This window comes from Lepidochelys kempii, chromosome 19 (genome assembly GCF_965140285.1).
Source record: "Lepidochelys kempii isolate rLepKem1 chromosome 19, rLepKem1.hap1, whole genome shotgun sequence".
Classification (NCBI taxonomy): Eukaryota; Metazoa; Chordata; order Testudines; family Cheloniidae; genus Lepidochelys; species Lepidochelys kempii.
The window spans coordinates 10,720,939-10,737,222 of record NC_136398.1 but is presented as its reverse complement, the minus strand read 5'-3'; the positions used below and the strand labels follow the sequence as shown (position 1 = coordinate 10,737,222).

At 56.0% G+C, this 16,284-nt stretch overlaps 1 protein-coding gene across 2 annotated transcripts; it reads left to right on the top strand.

Moving 5' to 3' along the window:
* Positions 1-1,878: 1,878 nt before the first annotated feature.
* On the top strand, positions 1,879-11,537 carry LOC140900421 (ficolin-2). 2 transcript variants are annotated; one of them, XM_073317680.1, is made up of 8 exons: positions 1,879-2,007; positions 2,924-3,046; positions 3,864-3,908; positions 4,741-4,776; positions 6,216-6,343; positions 7,542-7,671; positions 8,124-8,258; positions 10,672-11,537. In XM_073317680.1, the coding sequence occupies exons 1-8, from the start codon at positions 1,917-1,919 to the stop codon at positions 10,911-10,913; spliced, it is 930 nt and encodes a 309-aa protein (XP_073173781.1). In that variant the 5' UTR covers positions 1,879-1,916; the 3' UTR covers positions 10,914-11,537. The 2 variants fall into 2 exon arrangements, with proteins under 2 accessions (XP_073173781.1, XP_073173780.1); XM_073317679.1 differs by having other exon boundaries at positions 3,864-3,909; positions 4,733-4,776.
* Positions 11,538-16,284: the final 4,747 nt, after the last annotated feature.

The window sequence follows — 16,284 nt, the reverse complement described above, 5'->3', positions numbered from 1 at the left end:
GCAAGTCCTGGCAAGTTACCTAGGGAGGTGGTAGAATCTCCTTCCTTAGAGGTTTTTAAGGTCAGGCTTGACAAAGCCCTGGCTGGGATGATTTAACTGGGAATTGGTCCTGCTTCGAGCAGGGGGTTGGACTAGATGACCTTCTGGGGTCCCTTCCAACCCTGAGATTCTATGATTCTAAGTTAAGACCTGGACGGAGGGGTGGGGGGCGAGGCAGCGGGGGCCAGGGAGGATGGATGCAGGAGGCTCCGCCATGACCTGGGCGGGGGTGTGGGTCGGTGCCCGGCGCTGAGGGTCAGTGCCCTGGGCCAGCACTCACTGGAGCCCAGGGTGGGCACCCACAGCTGCATGGCCAGGGCCGGGGATCAGAGCCCAGGGTTAGCGCTTGGGGTCCGCGCCCGGTGCTGCACATCCTTGGCCAGCACCCGCCGGAGCCTGCTGCAGCGCAATCAGGACTGGAGGTCGGCATCCTGGTCCAGCGCCTGCCGGAGCATTGGGTTGGTGCCCACTGCCATGTGACTGGAGTTCTGCACCTGGGGCTGGGGATTGGCACCTGTGGCCAGTGCCTGCCGGAATCCAGGTCGACATCCAGGAGCAGTGCCCAGGCTTACGGGCCAGGGCTTGGTGTCGGAGCACGCGGCCAGGGCTTGGCCACCACTGGGATTGGGGGCTGGCACTTGGAGTCTGTGCCTGCTGCCGCCAGGGATTGGCATCCAGAGCCAGCACCTGCTGGAGCCCAAGGCCAGTGCAGGGGATCTGCACCCCGGGGGTCAGCAGCCAGGGCTGGGGGTTGGAGCGCACGGACGGCGGTCAGTGCTTGGGGCCAGCAGCTGCCACCAGGATTGGGGATTGGCGCCACGTGGCTGGAGCCAGGGATCAGAGCCAGATGCTGTGTGGCCATGTGTCACGGAGTCCCCGGGCGATGCTCTGGAACTGCTCCCCAGGAAGCCAGTCAGGACTCTGGGGAAGTCTCCTTTCTGTGAGCAGCCTGTCTTCAGGACACACAGCTCACACAGCTTCCACCTTCCTGGATCTGACCTCGGAGCATTCGGCATCCTCTGCCCCTCCGTGCGCTTCCCACAGCGAGTCCGCCCAGGCGGGCTCCTGGGGAAGCCAGAGGGTCCTGCCCCCCAACTCCGCAGTCAGACATGACTCTCAGCCAGCCAGTAAAACAGAAGGTTTATTAGACAACAGGAACATGGTCTAAAACAGAGCTTGTAGGTGCAGAGAACAGGACCCCTCAACTGGGTCCATTTTGGGGGGCAGTGAGCCAGACAACCACGTCTGCGCTTCACTCCATGTCCCAGCCAGCCCCAAACTGACTCCCCCTCCAGCCCCCCCCCATCCTCTGGGCTTTGTCCCTTTCCTGGGCCAGGAGGTCACCTGATTCCTTTGTTCTCCAACCCTTTAGCTCTCACCTTGCAGGAGGGAAGGGCCAGGCTATCAGTTGCTGGGAAACAGGGTGTTGGCCATTCTCTGTGTCCAGACTCCTGCACACACCAGCCCTCTAGGGCTCTGCAATGATCATACACCCTTATCCCACCACCGAGATACTTAAGAACTGCATAGGGGAAACTGAGGCACCCCCACACTATTCAGAGGAAACATTAAGAACAGTCCCGCTTCGTCACACCACAAGCTGGCATCTGAAGCCCCGTGGCTGAAGGCCAGGGCTGCGTGGCCAGAGCTGGATCGGACATGCTGTGCTGTGCTGGAGGAAGAGGCCTGACGCCACCTCTCCAGATGGCCTCTGGGGGATGGTATTTGGGGGTGGCAAGCTTTTGTGCCTTGGGACAATAGTGGGAAGCCCGGTTTACTTCCCAGGAAAAGCTCCCCACCAGGGCATTGTTCCTGGAATGTACATAACCCGAGAGGGAGTTGGGGGCGGGAGGAGCTCACGAGAGAACAGAGTGAAGATGTGGCCAGTCAGCCCTTGGAGCTTTATTCCAGCCCTGCTTTGGCTCTGCACCTGGACGCTGATCACTGGGGACCCCGGCACCTGCCCAGGTAGGAGCATCTCTGTTTTGGGGCTGTAAATGGGGGGCTAGGTTGAGCTCTGAGGCACCCACATTGCCTAGTGATGGCAGGGGGGTTCTATAGCTATTTAGCTGGCTCCAGCACTGCAGTGTCTGAGTTGGGGCATTGAGGCTGGGGTCCTGGGGGCTGAGCCCCTTGGGCTGGCTGCAGGGATTGGTGTTGGTGCTCCAAGCGGGTGATGGGCTGGAGCTGAGCCGGGGGGAAAGTAGGCTGGACCTCAGGGGAGTGCCTGTCATGGGGAGAGCGTGTCTGGATGATGCACCCCAATGTCACATGGGCCAGGAATCCCGACCGCCCAGGCTAAAGCTGGTTGTAAAAAGGTGAAGGCCACGTGGCTGGGGTGGGATGTCAGCCCAGGGTCGGGGGGCGTGGATAGAAAACAGGGTGTGGGGAGGTGGATAAAAGAATGGGGTGAAAGCTCCCCAACTGCCCGCCCACCCACGTGGGGCCCCAGGGAAGCATTTATTTCCGAGCGCCCAATGCAGGACCAGTCCCCACACCCTAGACCAGCCCTGCGCCAGGGGATGCGGAGCCCACGTGTGGAGGGGGCCATGGCGCAGGGCCAGTGGAGTAGGAAGATGCTGGCTATCGTGGGGCCGGTGATCGCTGAGAGCAGGGAGGCAACACAAACATGGTGGTGGTAGATGCCTTTGGGGTCCCTTTCCCTGTCCCTCACTGGGCTGTGATGATCTGTGAGACCAGGCCTTCGTTCCACAGAGCCCTCCAGAGACAGAGACCAAGGGGCCCGCGGTAATTATCAGCGGGGCCAGGGTAAGGCCGAGCACAGAGCGATGCTGAGAACCATCTCACCAGCTGACTCACCGGGGCTGATCCGGAGCAGGTGCTGGGATCATGCCTCCTCCCATGTTTCTTTGTGTTTCCACAGAGCTGAAGGTGGTGGGGCTCTCTGGCACTGAGAAACTCACAATATTACAGGGATGCCCCGGGACACCAGGCGCAGCAGGAAGCCCTGGAGAAAAGGGGGCACCCGGTCAACCTGGCCTGAGAGGTAGGAGATGAGGGAGGGGCTCTCACAACAGGTGCTGCCCCCAAGCTGGAGCAGTGCCCCTCTGGGCCTGTGGGGTGGTCTTGGGCCCGCTCCCATTGGGTCTGTGGGGAAGGTGGAGAACGCAGCGGTCACAAGGAGGGGATCAGACTCCGTCAGCTACTGAGCCCCGTTTACACCAGAAGAGGATGGAGCCCACTGGCTTAGAGGTGTCTCTTGAACCAGGGAATCTCTGGCTAAGGGTGCAAACCCCGTATTGAACTGGGCCCTTCGCTGTGTGGTGCCCGGTGCGACCTCATCGCCCGTGGTCACTCCGGCTGGTGCATGGTCCTTAGCAGACTGTGTGTGGTTGATGGATCAACCCCTCCTGGCACGTCGATTAGTCCCTGATGAACCGCACGCCCTCCACTGGTGGAAGAACAAGGCACGACGTCATCTGCCAGCCGCCCTTCCGTCTGGAATAGCCACACCGCCCCATGAATCTGGCCCTCTGCCCCCCGGTGCCTCTTGCTCTCACACACCCCAGGCTCAACTGACCAGCCCCTGGCGGGTTGGGAAGGACCCCCACCACACACCTCCTCCAGGCCTGATGGCAGGGCCTCTTCCACCGGGATCGGCTGAGCAGCCCACATGAGACACTTCTTGTGACTGCTATGGGAACAAGTAGTGATGGACTTTGAGAGCTTCCCTTCTTTTTCCTCTGGGTCCGTCCGTTTGTCCCCTTTTAAAAGAGCCTGCGGGGGGACCATGTTCTGCGTCTTAGCTGCGCTCAAGCACTTGCCTGCGTTCACCGAGTCTCTCTGTCTGCTCTGGATTTCAGGGGCTGGGGGGCCGCCCGGGAAAGCAGGACCGAAGGGGGAACGAGGTAACTATGCAGCAAGGCTCTTTGGAGGAGGGGGGCTGAGGGTGTAGGTTACACCCCATGGGGGGGGTTGTTGGTCGAGGCAAGCAATTCAGATGGGGAGCCAGGCTTTGTGCCCCCTGTTTCAAGAGGCGTTGGGCCTGTGCTGGGGTCCACTCCTATCTGCTCTGGCTCCAGTAGGTTTAGTCTGTCCTGCCAAAATTCTCCTGTGGCTTTCAAGAGGGGCCTTCGGGGCTGCTAATAGGGCTCCAGGGCCTGATCCCACCCCCACCCCAAGTCACTGCGGCCCTTATCATTGATTGCAATTGGCACTGGGACCAGGCAAACCCGGGTCAGCATGAAGCTTTGGGATGGGCATCCAGCGTCAGGGAGATGAGACGGCACCCAGGATCGCCCCCCCACCCCCGTGGTGGTGTGAAACGGGCTGCCTCTGGAGCGTTTCCACCTCTTCTCATGGCGCAGGGGGCCGATCAGGGAGGGAGCCTGTGGGAGGGAGCCTTTCCACCTCCTCAGTGGGCTTTCCTCCTCCTCTGTGGGAGGGAGCCTTTCCACCGACCTCAGTGGGCTTTGGCTCAGGTCTCCGGAGAGCAGGTGGCCGCGAACGTTGCACACAGACGCTGCAAGCACACGGCCGCGGTTCCTCCATACATTGCAAGGCAGGAGGGCAGTTATACACACCCCTTTCAAACAAGAGACACAGTTGTGAAACAGCAGGAAAAGCAGCTAACCAGGAACCTTGCACTCCTCATCCGGCCAAGTTCTCCAGGGCGCCGGCTGGAGACTGTTCAGCTTTGCTTTCTAACTGTGTTTTTTTTTTTATTTCTCGGAATGGCAGGAGACCACCCAGACCCTTCCTTCCTCTGCCAGAACGGTGAGGTTGCCTCCTCGGCGCTTAAAAAATCATAGAATCATAGAATGTCAGGGTTGGAAGGGACCCCTGAAGGTCATCTCGTCCAACCCCCTGCTCGAAGCAGGACCAATCCCCAACTAAATCATCCCAGCCAGGGCTTTGTCAAGCCTGACCTTAAAAACCTCTAAGGAAGGAGATTCTACCACCTCCCTAGGTAACGCATTCCAGTGTTTCACCACCCTCTTAGTGAAAAAGTTTTTCCTAATATCCAATCTAAACCTCCCCCACTGCAACTTGACTTACCCTTGTTTGCATTATGGTTTGCATTATGGTACCGTTGCTTCGAGGCACCCAGCAGGATCAGGGCCCCGTCATGCTAGGGGATGGGCTGACACAGAGCGAGAGATGGTCCCTGCCCCAGCGTGCTTACAGTCTGAATAGCCAAGACGGACCAAGGGAGCAGCCCTGGCCCCATTTTACAGGTGGAGATCTTAAGGGCCCAAGAGGGGTGGACGGACGAAGAGGTCGGTACGATGCAGCACAGAGCTGCGCGGGGTACCCCACGCTCATCGGACTGACCCCCCGGAGCTAGTTAAAGAGATGCAGTGACTGGCTCAAGTTACACAGGGAGTCGATGGCAGAGTTAGAAACCCAGGTCCACTGAGTCTTCCTCCAGTGCCTTAACCAAAAGACCATCACTCCGGAGCAGTGAATATTCCCCTTTCAGGGACCAGCCCCTACCTACTCACTGGAGCAGTTTAGTCCGGGTCTGTTGCGATTGCAGGAGCCTTTACGTCAAAGGAATAAGCAGGCTGCGTTTGTTTGTTTGTCTGCTTGCTTTAGAAGGTTTAACTCTCCTTCGGCTGGGAAAGCACACCGTTCAGTAATACAGGAATGATAGCACCCTTCATGCCAATAATGCCTTTCCTCTAAGGATCTCAAAGCACTTAGGTGGGAAAGTATTATCAGCCCCACATGGGGAAACTGAGTCACAGAGAGGGGATGTGACCTGCCCTGTGGCACACAGTGAGTCAGTGATGACCCCATGAGTACAGACTCCCATTTCCCCCTGCTCTAACCATTAGACCACACTTCCTCCCTGAGCTGGAGCTAGGATCCAGGTATCCTGACAGGCATTTCTCCTCTTTTAAGCACTAGACCCCATTCCCGTCCCAGAGCTGGGGCTAGAACCCAGCAGTGCAGACTCCCAGCTGTCCCTGCTCTAAGCGCTACATGGAGATGAAATCCTCCTGAAATGACATTTAGCCTAAACCAGGTTCCTGGAGCCTGATGTGGCCGCTAACTGGGTAGCACGGTAACCCCCTGTCACTGCGAGGTGATCTCAGAGTTCCTTAGGCAGCCACTCCGTCCCATCCCCTCCTCACTTCTGTGCTCCTCTCTCTGGGAGGAGACGAGACCTCAGACGTTTCCCCAGGGACCAGATTCTGCCTTGATTCCAGGGCCAAAGAGCTGCAAGGAGCTTCTGGGCAAAGGGGAGTTCCTGAGCGGCTGGCACACCATCTACCTGCCGGACTGCCGGCCGCTGAGGGTCTTCTGCGACATGGACACTGACGGTGGAGGCTGGCTGGTGAGCGCAGTATCCTAGCACCAGAGCGATGGAAACGGGGGATCAAGTCACATCCAGAGCTGCCTATGCCCAGTGCAGTGTGAGAGATTTACGCACGGGTAGCAGAATATGGCCGTGATGTGGCTGGGGAGGGGTAAAGAGAGAATCAGTCCTTACCCATATATAGCGGGACAGTAGCGCCTTTCACCCTGAAGGGCTGCCAAGTGCTTCACAACCCGTCTCCATGGGGAATCACGTCGCCCATCGCTGGAATGCAGCCACCTCTGGGGTGGGATGGGGCAGCTGTTTGACAGTGCACAGTAAAGCTACAGTGCAGGGCAGGAAGCAAAGAAGATCGCTGTGTCTCCCTGAATCAGCAGGAGGGGTTGAGGCAGAGGACGTTAACCCAGGCTGTGGAGTTAGCTGGGGTTATCAGTCCATGAGTTAGTGGAGCAGAGATTGGGGGAAGGCAGATGCATCTGTCTCACCTTTCCCTGACTGCAGGCATGGCCTACACATGTGTCTTGCTCTGGTTTGTAAGATTTCCTGTCGCTCACCCAGGCGTGGTGTCAGTCCCCAGTGGCTAGCAGTGTGCAAGGCCGACACCCTGACAGGACGGCGATGGGAGGGATGCGGACCATGGTTCTGCCTCTGATTGCTGTGTCAGAACGTCCTGGCTGGCTGTGCACTTGTGGGGGGAGTGGTGGGGAAGGAGGCCATGGGGCTGTCACAAAGGGGTGTCACTCACAGGCTCGGCCGAGGTTAACTGCCAGCGCTGAATGTGCTAGGCCTGGGTCCAAGCAGCAAAGTCCGGAGCCGCTCTAGCTTGGTACTTCCCCAGCACGTGGGGAGTGGGAATTGGAGCTGATTTTGCTTCACGGAGCCACCTCCAGACAGATCATTCTATCCTGTCTCCAGCCATAGTTACCGCTGGGAGCTTTGAGGGTGGAGGGGGAAGGAAAGGCATCAAAACCCCATGTTGTATCCAACTGTGCAACATTTTACCCTAGTGGGGAATTCCTTCCTGACCCCAGCCAGGGACAAACTCATGCCCTGAAGCCTGAGACTGGACAGCCCAACTGATCTTAACTTCCAGCTAGTCTCCCCATAGCTGCTCTTCTGGATCCTCCATGGCCCAGCTCAGTCAGGGCTGCACCTATTGTCTGAAGTGTGGCTGCCGGGTCAGCTCCCAGCCCCCATTCTCTCTCCGCTCCTCCAGGTGTTCCAGAAACGCATGGATGGCTCGGTGGATTTCTACCGCACCTGGAGCTCCTACAAGAAGGGCTTCGGGAACCAGCTCTCCGAGTTCTGGTTGGGCAATGAGAACCTCCACCAACTCACCCAGGACGGTAAGGAAGCCCAGCAGCTGTCCTGGGGGAGCTCTGGCCTGCCCTGGGGCTGTTATTCCACAGGGCCTCTCCAGGGGGCAAAAGCGAGCAGCCATTACCCATGAGAGGCCTTTTAGATCCAGCCCTTGGGTTCTGGAGGGTGTTGCTGAGGAGCTGGAAATGCCCAGGTTGGGTGGGAATATCCCTTTCCCCTGATCCCCTCCTTTTCCCCAGGGGATCCCCTCCCCTCCCTCTCATCCAGTTCCCACTGTTGGTTGTCCTGCCCTAGTGCCATGCAAAAACATGGCATCGCTCACAGGGACGGAGACACCCCTGGCTGTGCTGGTGTTGGGCTGGGCAAGCCTCCCTGCTTTGTGGCTAGAAGCCCCGGTCCACCTAGATCCGCCTCCTGGAGGTGAGTGGGAGCCAAAACGGGCCCCTGGCTAACGCTGGGCTCTGTCCCTTTCCCTCAGGCGAGTTCCAGCTCCGTGTGGACCTGGTGAATTTTAATGACAGCAGCTCCTTTGCCAGCTACCGGTCCTTCAAACTCAAGGGGGAAGAGGACAAGTACGAGCTTGTTCTGGGGACGTTCCTCGGCGGCTCTGCAGGTGAGGGGTGTGTGTCTGGCTGGCGTTCTGCACTGCACCACCTAAAGGGGCAGCCCGAGGGGAGGTGGGCAAAGGCCACTTTTATAGCCTTGGGATTCTGGGCTGCTCTGGGGCTCAAACAGACCCCAGTGTAAATCAGAGCAACCCCAGGGATGCTCTACCAGCAAACTCCCGAGGGCTGCCCCGCAGTCCAGAGCAGCTCAGAGTCTCCATAGCACCATATACTGTGGAGACACCCCCTTCTGTTCCTGTGCCAGGGGCTTCATGGGGGCCTATGGGCTGCTTATCAGAGACCTACACAGTGCCTCCTTCAGGGGACTACACCCCCGCCTCTTGCAGCACAATTTGGGCCCCGGCACGCTGCGGGAGCGGCACAAAGAGGCCAAGGCGGGAGAGAGAATCTGTCCCATTGTGTGTGTGAGTGGGAGAGACAGCACATGTTCCACTTCCCTTCGCTGCTCCTACAAAGAAATGTGCTTCCAACCTCCCAGAGCGAGGGATGCAGCAAAGCATGAAAGGGGCTGTGTTTCTCCAGGGTCGCTCAGGCATTTGTAATCACCTGATAATGACTGGTCATCATTAATACTTAACCCTCGGGGCGCCTCTTCTGCTTTCCCCTGGCGGGTTTCAGAGCACTTTGTGTATGTCCACGGATTATGCCCCAAAAACCCTATTGTGAGGGGGGTAAAGAATGGAGGGTCTCTGGGGAGCCAGGCACCCAGCACTGCAATGCAGCTGTTTCCGGGGAGGAGGAAAGCAGCAACGCTATCTTTAAAGTAAATTTAAAGTAGGCAGAAGAACAGCACATGTGGCTCAAACTGTCACACTGGGATTTAAGGAGACAAAACAAGATTGGAAGAGACGGCCGGAGAGGCAAAAGACAGATCTAGGTCTCAAACGATCACACACACAAATACAAACACCTATCCCGGCTGCCCCCCCAAAGCACACACGGATTGTGGGGAGCTCCCACATCTGGCAAAGAGAGATCCTTCCTTGTCTGTCTCCTTGCTGGGATCTCAGCCAAAGGCCAGGCGGGGCTCAGGGGTGCGCATGGACGCAGGGAGGGATGCACAGTTCAGGCCGTGGCCTCCCCCACCTACTGCAGCCTCTGATTCTTGGCAGAGATCGCACGCACTCAGGATGCTTGGCATCCAAAACCCCAGGCAGTGCCCCACCGCAGCCGCCTGCGCCCAGCGTCAAACCCCCGCCCTCCTTCTCCAGGCATTAACCCCATTCGCTGCCAAGGGAAGTGCAACGCTCCCGTGGGTGGCACCCATGTTCGCTGGAGGGTGGGAGGGGATGCAGCACGTGCCCATGACGGCACTGAAGATTGCATCCCGTTACAAACCGATCCGTGGAGCATTAGGGGTTAACAATCATCATAAACCAGCCAAGTAGGGGGGCAGCAAAGCAGTGTGGGAGGAAAGCCCACGCCGGCGCACTTTGCAATGGGTCTGTCTCCTCCACTGGGGCTCCTGCTGGCTCAGGGTTCCCGTGCACTAAGGTGGTTAATCTCTAGGGGCCTCGGAAATCCATTTCCTTGGCCTGAATTACGCAGATGCACCCTGTCCGGCTCTGCACGCTTCTCCCGAGAGCGCTGCTGGCAGGGAAAATCTGACATGAATGCCAGCTCAGCTTTGCTAACAGTAACACTTAGAACTTGCCCATCTTTGAAGCACTTTACAGACATTAGCTAATTAATACCACCCTCCCCCCTGGGGACTGACAGCAGGACCAGACTCAGGGAACCCTGAGGTTCTAATCCTGGTTCTGACACTCACTGCGTGACCTTGGGTAGGTCACAGCCTTTCATAGAATCATAGGATATCAGGGTCTTTGCTGTGCCCCACCATGTAATGGGGATAACGTCCTTACCTACCACCTGGAGTGTATGAGGATTCATTACGTAATGTGCTGTTGACATGCTTAGCATTACTGCATCGGCGTGGATTATCATCCCCATTTCACAGTTGAGGAAACTGAGGCAAAGACATGAAAGGCACAATTTGCCACCGAGTTCAGCACATCGGCAGCACGGTGGACGCTGAGCTCGGTGGAAAATCCGATCCCGATTGTGGGTGCTGAGGCCTTGAAAACTTACTCTAGCACCTTGGGGAAAAATGTGGCTCTCTAGTGCCCTGGGCAAACCCAGGGCTCCCAGATTCATAGATGTTAAAGCCGAAAGGCACCGTGATAAGCACGTCTCGTCTGCTCTCTGGCATGACACAGCCATAGAATTAAATCTTACAGGCTTGGATCCCAGTCCTGTGCTCAAACCAGACCATGAGCCCAGGCTGCCTCCAGGGATACGTTGCTGGCAAGGGAAATGCTCCCATTTCTCTGCTGCTCAAGGTCATGCCCTGGTGCGGTTGTGTCCTGTTGTGGCACTGAGGGCTCGTGTGTCCCACAGGTGACTCCTTGGGTGTCCACAACAGGAAGCCTTTCTCCACCTACGACCATGACAACGACAGCGGGACGCAGAACTGCGCATTCACTGTGCATGGTGCCTGGTGGTACATCAACTGCTACCGTGCCAACCTGAACGGGGGCTACGCGGTGGGGGAGCAGAAGAAGCAGAGATACGGCATTGACTGGGTCTCTGGCCAGGGCGTTGGCAACCCCTACAAACGCACAGAAATGAAGCTCCGCTAGACGGGGGCCCCGTCCAACCTGTGCATCTGGGGCACGCCCGAGACAGCAGGACTGAGTCGCCTCCTAGATCCCCTTGCAGCAAACCACCTTCCTCTCCCCCTGCAGCAGCTCCAGGAGCCTCCAGTGATTACACACACCCCGTCTCCGGAGGGATAAAAGACTCCTTCCTGGGATCATCCAAGTCCCCAGTGCATCCCTAAGGTCCCGCGAGGACAGCCTTCCTGATGCAATCACTCCCCTCACTCCCAGGGCAATGGGGCAGATCCTTGCTCTCCTGGCCTCGCCATCTGACATTGCATTGAGTCATGTTGTGTCCAGATTGTCTGAAGGCTGCTTAGCGCCATCACGTGCTCAGAGGCAAATAAATAGGTGAGCTCAGTGCATGTCCCCACACAACGTGGTAGCATGCGATCCTCTGCAGAAACAGCTTTCAAATAGAGTTGCCCAAATCAGGCCTCCAGAATGATCTAGATTTTGGGTGTGTACATACGTGTCATTGTGCATGGGTATGCGTGTCAGACCCAATTACACGCATGTCGAGGCTTGCTCTGGCATGTATGTCATCCGATACCGCTGCACTTGCGGCTGCTGTCGTCTGTGCTCCCAATAAAAGCATCACTCCCGGCTGCTGGTTTGAAATCGCTCTCATCTGAACGTTCCCTGTGCGTTCTGCAGCTGCTTTTCTGCAGCTCCGGCTGAGTTTGCCCAGCTGTGGCGGTGGCTTTGATCCCAGGATGACAGCACTCGGGAGGGCTGAAGGTCTCCTCGACCTGTTTTGTTTGTTCAAGCCCATTGGCTTGTCAGTTTCATGTGACCTTGTCCGCTAGCCAGAAACAACTGCAGCAAGGGAAGCCTGTGCACCTACCGCTGGTCCAGAGCCCAGTGAAGCGACTGGGAACCTTCCCACTGGCTGCAGTAGCCTTTGGCTCAGGCTGTACGAGAACGGAGGCCCATAGGAGTTGTCATCCCAGGTCAGAGGCCATAGCTTGTCCGGAGTTTTTAAGCAAATTAGCCTAGTCCAGCTAGTCTGGTACGATGCCACTTGTCGGGTCCAGTACCTGCTATTTCATAGAATCATCGAATATCAGGGTTGGAAGGGACCTCAGGAGGTCATTTAGTCCAACCCCCTGCTCAAAGCAGGACCAATCCCCAATTTTTGCCCTGGATCCCTAAATGGCCCCCTCAAGGATTGAACTCACAACCCTGGGTTTAGCAGGCCAAAGCTCAATGGGGACAGGGAAAATCCTCTCTGAAGCCTATAGTATATTTGCACATTGTGTGTTTTTCCTCGTGTGTGTGTGTCTGAGAGGTTGTGCTATGTTTTCTTTGTTCTTCTCTGTCACTTTGCTCAGCTCCTTGTTATTAATCAGAGCAATGCCCTTTCCAGCCTGTGTTATCCACGGGTGAGGTTAGAGTTGGAGCAAGGTGCTGGATTGCTCACCTCGGGGGCTTACGGCATGAGGCAGTGACAATGTAAGCACTTCCCTTCCCACAACACCCAGGCAAGACGTTGCTCACCCAGATCGGAGCAGTCCATTCATGGGGGGACATGGATTTGTGGATCGTTCAGGTTCTTGGCTTCTCTGCAGAAGCTGTCAACAAGAGTGACGTTTGGTATATAGAAACCTGTGGTACAACCGTGTCTTGAGCTACCACTTGAAATTTCAGGCAGTTTCCTGGTCCTGCTTGCAGCCTAAGGGGCTCTGTAGGGAAGCATGTGATCTGGGTCTTCTTCAATAGTCATTCTGCAAAGAGCCAGCCTAGAGCAAGCTTATAATTATCGATCTATCTATCAATCGATCTAATGAATTATATGGCTATATGGCTCCTGAATTCTCATTGCTTTGGTAGCTCAGTGCCACTCCAAATTATAATGTGTACATAGAAAAGGTCTGTTTATCTTCTCCCACTTCCAGTCAGCATGTCCTGGACTTTGTTTAATTCACGTGTCTGAGTTTTCTCCCTTGCTGTTTGCTTTTGTGAATGGCGCATTACTCTGAGAAGGCCCCGGCCCCTTGGCCTGAGACCCATCACACTATTTTCACATCTCACCAAAACGGTGGCCGTTTATGATCACAGCTGACCTGGGCGGGATTCAATCCTGTGACTAAGGCCTGGTCTCCACCTAGAACTCAGATCAATCTAGCAACATCACTCAGGGCTGTGAAAAATGTCAAATTCTTCCCTTGACCTAGCTCCCACCTCTCGGAGAGGTGGACTAACGACACTGATGGGAAAACCCCTTCCGTTGCTGTAATAAGCGTCTAGACTGCAGTGCCTCTTGTATAGACATACCCTAAGACCCAGATCCTGCTGGCCTCTCTGCATTGGGAAGCACTTAAATCCTGGAAAAATCTGGCCCCCGGTGACTTGCCCAAGGCCAGGCAGGGCACCTGTGGCAGAGGATGGAATTAAGCCCAGGCCCTAACCACTGGGCCACCCTTCCTATCTCGTGCTGCGGCGCTGGAGCTCAAGCAGTAGTAGCTTGTGCATTAGCTCCAGGGTTCGGTCCCGGCAGGCGGCCGACACAGGTACAAACGCAGACGACATGGCCACAAACCTGGGGCAGGTCCCTGACTCCCTGGGGGCAAGTATCTGCGTCTTTTTTAGAACCAGCCTCTTGGCTCAGGGGGCCTGAATGCTTTGACCCCCGGGGTGAGGCCCATGTGTGACACTATTCCCAGAAGGAGCCCCCAGATCACCACAAGCCAGACTGGACCCTTTACTGGTCTTGCTGAGCAGTGACTCGCAGCAACAATTTCACCGAAGTCAATGGTGCTGGCTTGTAGGTCAGCGTCTCCAGCGCACTAACCTCCAAGGGCCCTTTGGGGCCGGTTCAGAGCGATCGGTTTGGTTTGGTTTCTTAGGTTTGCAGCCAGAACTCCCTAAAGCCCAGGGAGGGCCGGAAGGGGGCCCGGCTTTCAAGCCACAGCCCATGGCGTCATGAGCAGAACAGTTCCGGATGGTCCCCCTGGCCTGGGAAGCAGGAACAGCTGACTTGGCTCGGGAGGGGAGCTGCTTCCCCATGGGAACGGCTGCAGGGCGATTTGGCTGGATTTAGCCAGCTAGGGCAAAAGTGCATCATGAGGCTAACGCTGGCCCCAATCCAGAGCCCACTAAAGTCAATGCAGAGACGCCCACTTTGGATCAAGCTCATTTAGCACCTCTGGGTCATACTCATTACCATGTGTTATTACAAACATTTATATGTCGCTCAGCACCCTTCCCTCGGGGATCTGCAAGAGCTGCACAATGAAGTCAGTGTCCCCACACCCACAGGAGGTCAGTAAATATTATGTTATTCCTTTGTCCAGATGGGGAGAATGAATCTACCGGCTAGTCCTCTTAGTCACAAATGGATCTGTCAGGTCCTAGGCTGGGGTACGAGCATCCTCCATTGTCTTCAATGTATTTGTTGGGTCCTTTATAAAACGTCCTCTCAGTGATTGTCACGGAGTCCCTGGGCGATGCTCTGGAACTGCTCCCCATGAAGCCAGTCAGGACTCTGGCGAAGTCTCCTTTCTGTGAGCAGGTTTCAGAGTAGCAGCCGTGTTAGTCTGTATTCACAAAAAGGAGTACTTGTGGCACCTTAGAGACTAAAAAACAAGGGGAAATAGGTTACCTTGCATAATGACTTAGCCACTCCCAGTCTCTATTCAAGCTGAAGTTAATTGTATCTTTTTGAAGTGATAAACAACCATTTTTTCATGGTCTGTGTGTATAAAACATCCTCACTGCATTTTCCACTTTATGCATCCAATGAAGTGAGCTGTAGCTCACGAAAGCTTATGCTCAAATAAATTGGTTAGTCTCTAAGGTGCCACAAGAACTCCTTTTCTTTCTATGAGCAGACTGTCTGCAGGACACACAGCTTCCACCTTCCTGGGTCTGACCTCGGAGCATTCGGCATCCTCTGCCCCTCCGTGTGTTTCCCACAGCGAGTCCGCTCAGGCGGGCTCCTGGGGAAGCCAGAGGGTCCTGCACCCCAACTCTGCAGTCAGACGTGACTCTCAGCCAGCCAGTAAAACAGAAGGTTTATTAGACGACAGGAACATGGTCTAAAACAGAGCTTGTAGGTTCAGAGAACAGGACCCCTCAGCTGGGTCCATTTTGGGGGGCAGTGAGCCAGACAACCACGTCTGCACTTCACTCCATGTCCCAGCCAGCCCCAAACTGAAACTCCCTCCAGCCCCTCGTCCTCTGGGCTTTCCCCTTTCCTGGGCCAGGAGGTCACCTGATTCCTTTGTTCTCCAACCCTTTAGCTCTCACCTTGTAGGGGGGGGAAGGGCCAGGCCATCAGTTGCCAGGAAACAGTGTCGGCCATTCTCTGTGTCCAGACCCCTGCACACACCTGCCCTCTAGGGATCTGCAACGATCATACGCCCTTATCCCACCACTGAGATACTTAAGAACTGCATAGGGGAAACTGAGGCACCCCCACACTATGCAGAGGAAACATTAAGAACAGTCCTGCTTCGTCACAGTGATGCCATCCCGACGCCCCACCCAGCCAAGCGTCCAGCTCTAGAACAGCTCTGAGCTCTAGTTCCATGCTGCACATGGCTCCTAGTTTCTTTAGAACTAGGCAATTCGGTGCAGTTTGAAAGCACCACACAGAGGCTTCCCTTCCTTCCCCGCCCCTCTGCCCTTTATCCCAGCATGGGAGGAGGTGAATGGATGATTAATCCCCAAATTAAAAACCAACAATGGCTCCAGGAAAGCAGCCCCCCTGGGCCAAGTGACTTCTGGCCCATTACAGACTCCCAGCCTGGGACTCCATTCCCAGCGGACCCGCTAAATCTCTGAGCTCCAGAGAAAGAAAATGTCCTTTCTCCCGTCACCGCCGTCGGCCCATCTAAAGCCAAACCGCCCTGCGCTCGCTGCTTTTTGGAAGTACTGAGTAAAGGGGGAAGCGAGTGGGGACGGACATTCTGCATGAGGCGGGGGCGAAAGGAAGCGAAGCGAGTCAAAACAGCCTTTGATGTATGCGTGCAGCTTTTCAGAGCCGAAAGCTGTGTTTTTCCTGGAGCCTTGCCTCTGAGCTGCTTTCTCCATCGCTCTCACACACACACGCATTCCTATACCCAGCTTTGCAGTCCAGGGCAGCCACCCCTAAAGCTGGCCAAACATCAGGCGGGTTGAAACCACCTAAGCCCCTCTCTGAAGAGAGTGAAAGATATTTTGTAAATCTGGGACTGAACGCCCAAGGCGATAGCATGTCACACCACAAGATGAGAGTAGAGGGAATTCCTCTCTGCGTACTGCCTTCAAAGACTTCCCCGGTCATAAAAGACTCTCTGTTTGTACCATCCTGTACGCTGAAAGCCACACTTTGGCTAGACTCATTTTCCTCCACATCTCTCGCTATGGA

Bases quoted from the DNA above. Each gene is read 5' to 3' on its own strand.
- LOC140900421 (XM_073317679.1), top strand. From the start codon at position 1,917: ATGTGGCCAGTCAGCCCTTGGAGCTTTATTCCAGCCCTGCTTTGGCTC. The intron at 3,910-4,732 runs TAACTATGCAGC...TTTATTTCTCGG, and splicing joins GGACCGAAGGGGGAACGAGG to AATGGCAGGAGACCACCCAG. The intron at 8,259-10,671 runs GTGAGGGGTGTG...TGTGTCCCACAG, and splicing joins GTTCCTCGGCGGCTCTGCAG to GTGACTCCTTGGGTGTCCAC.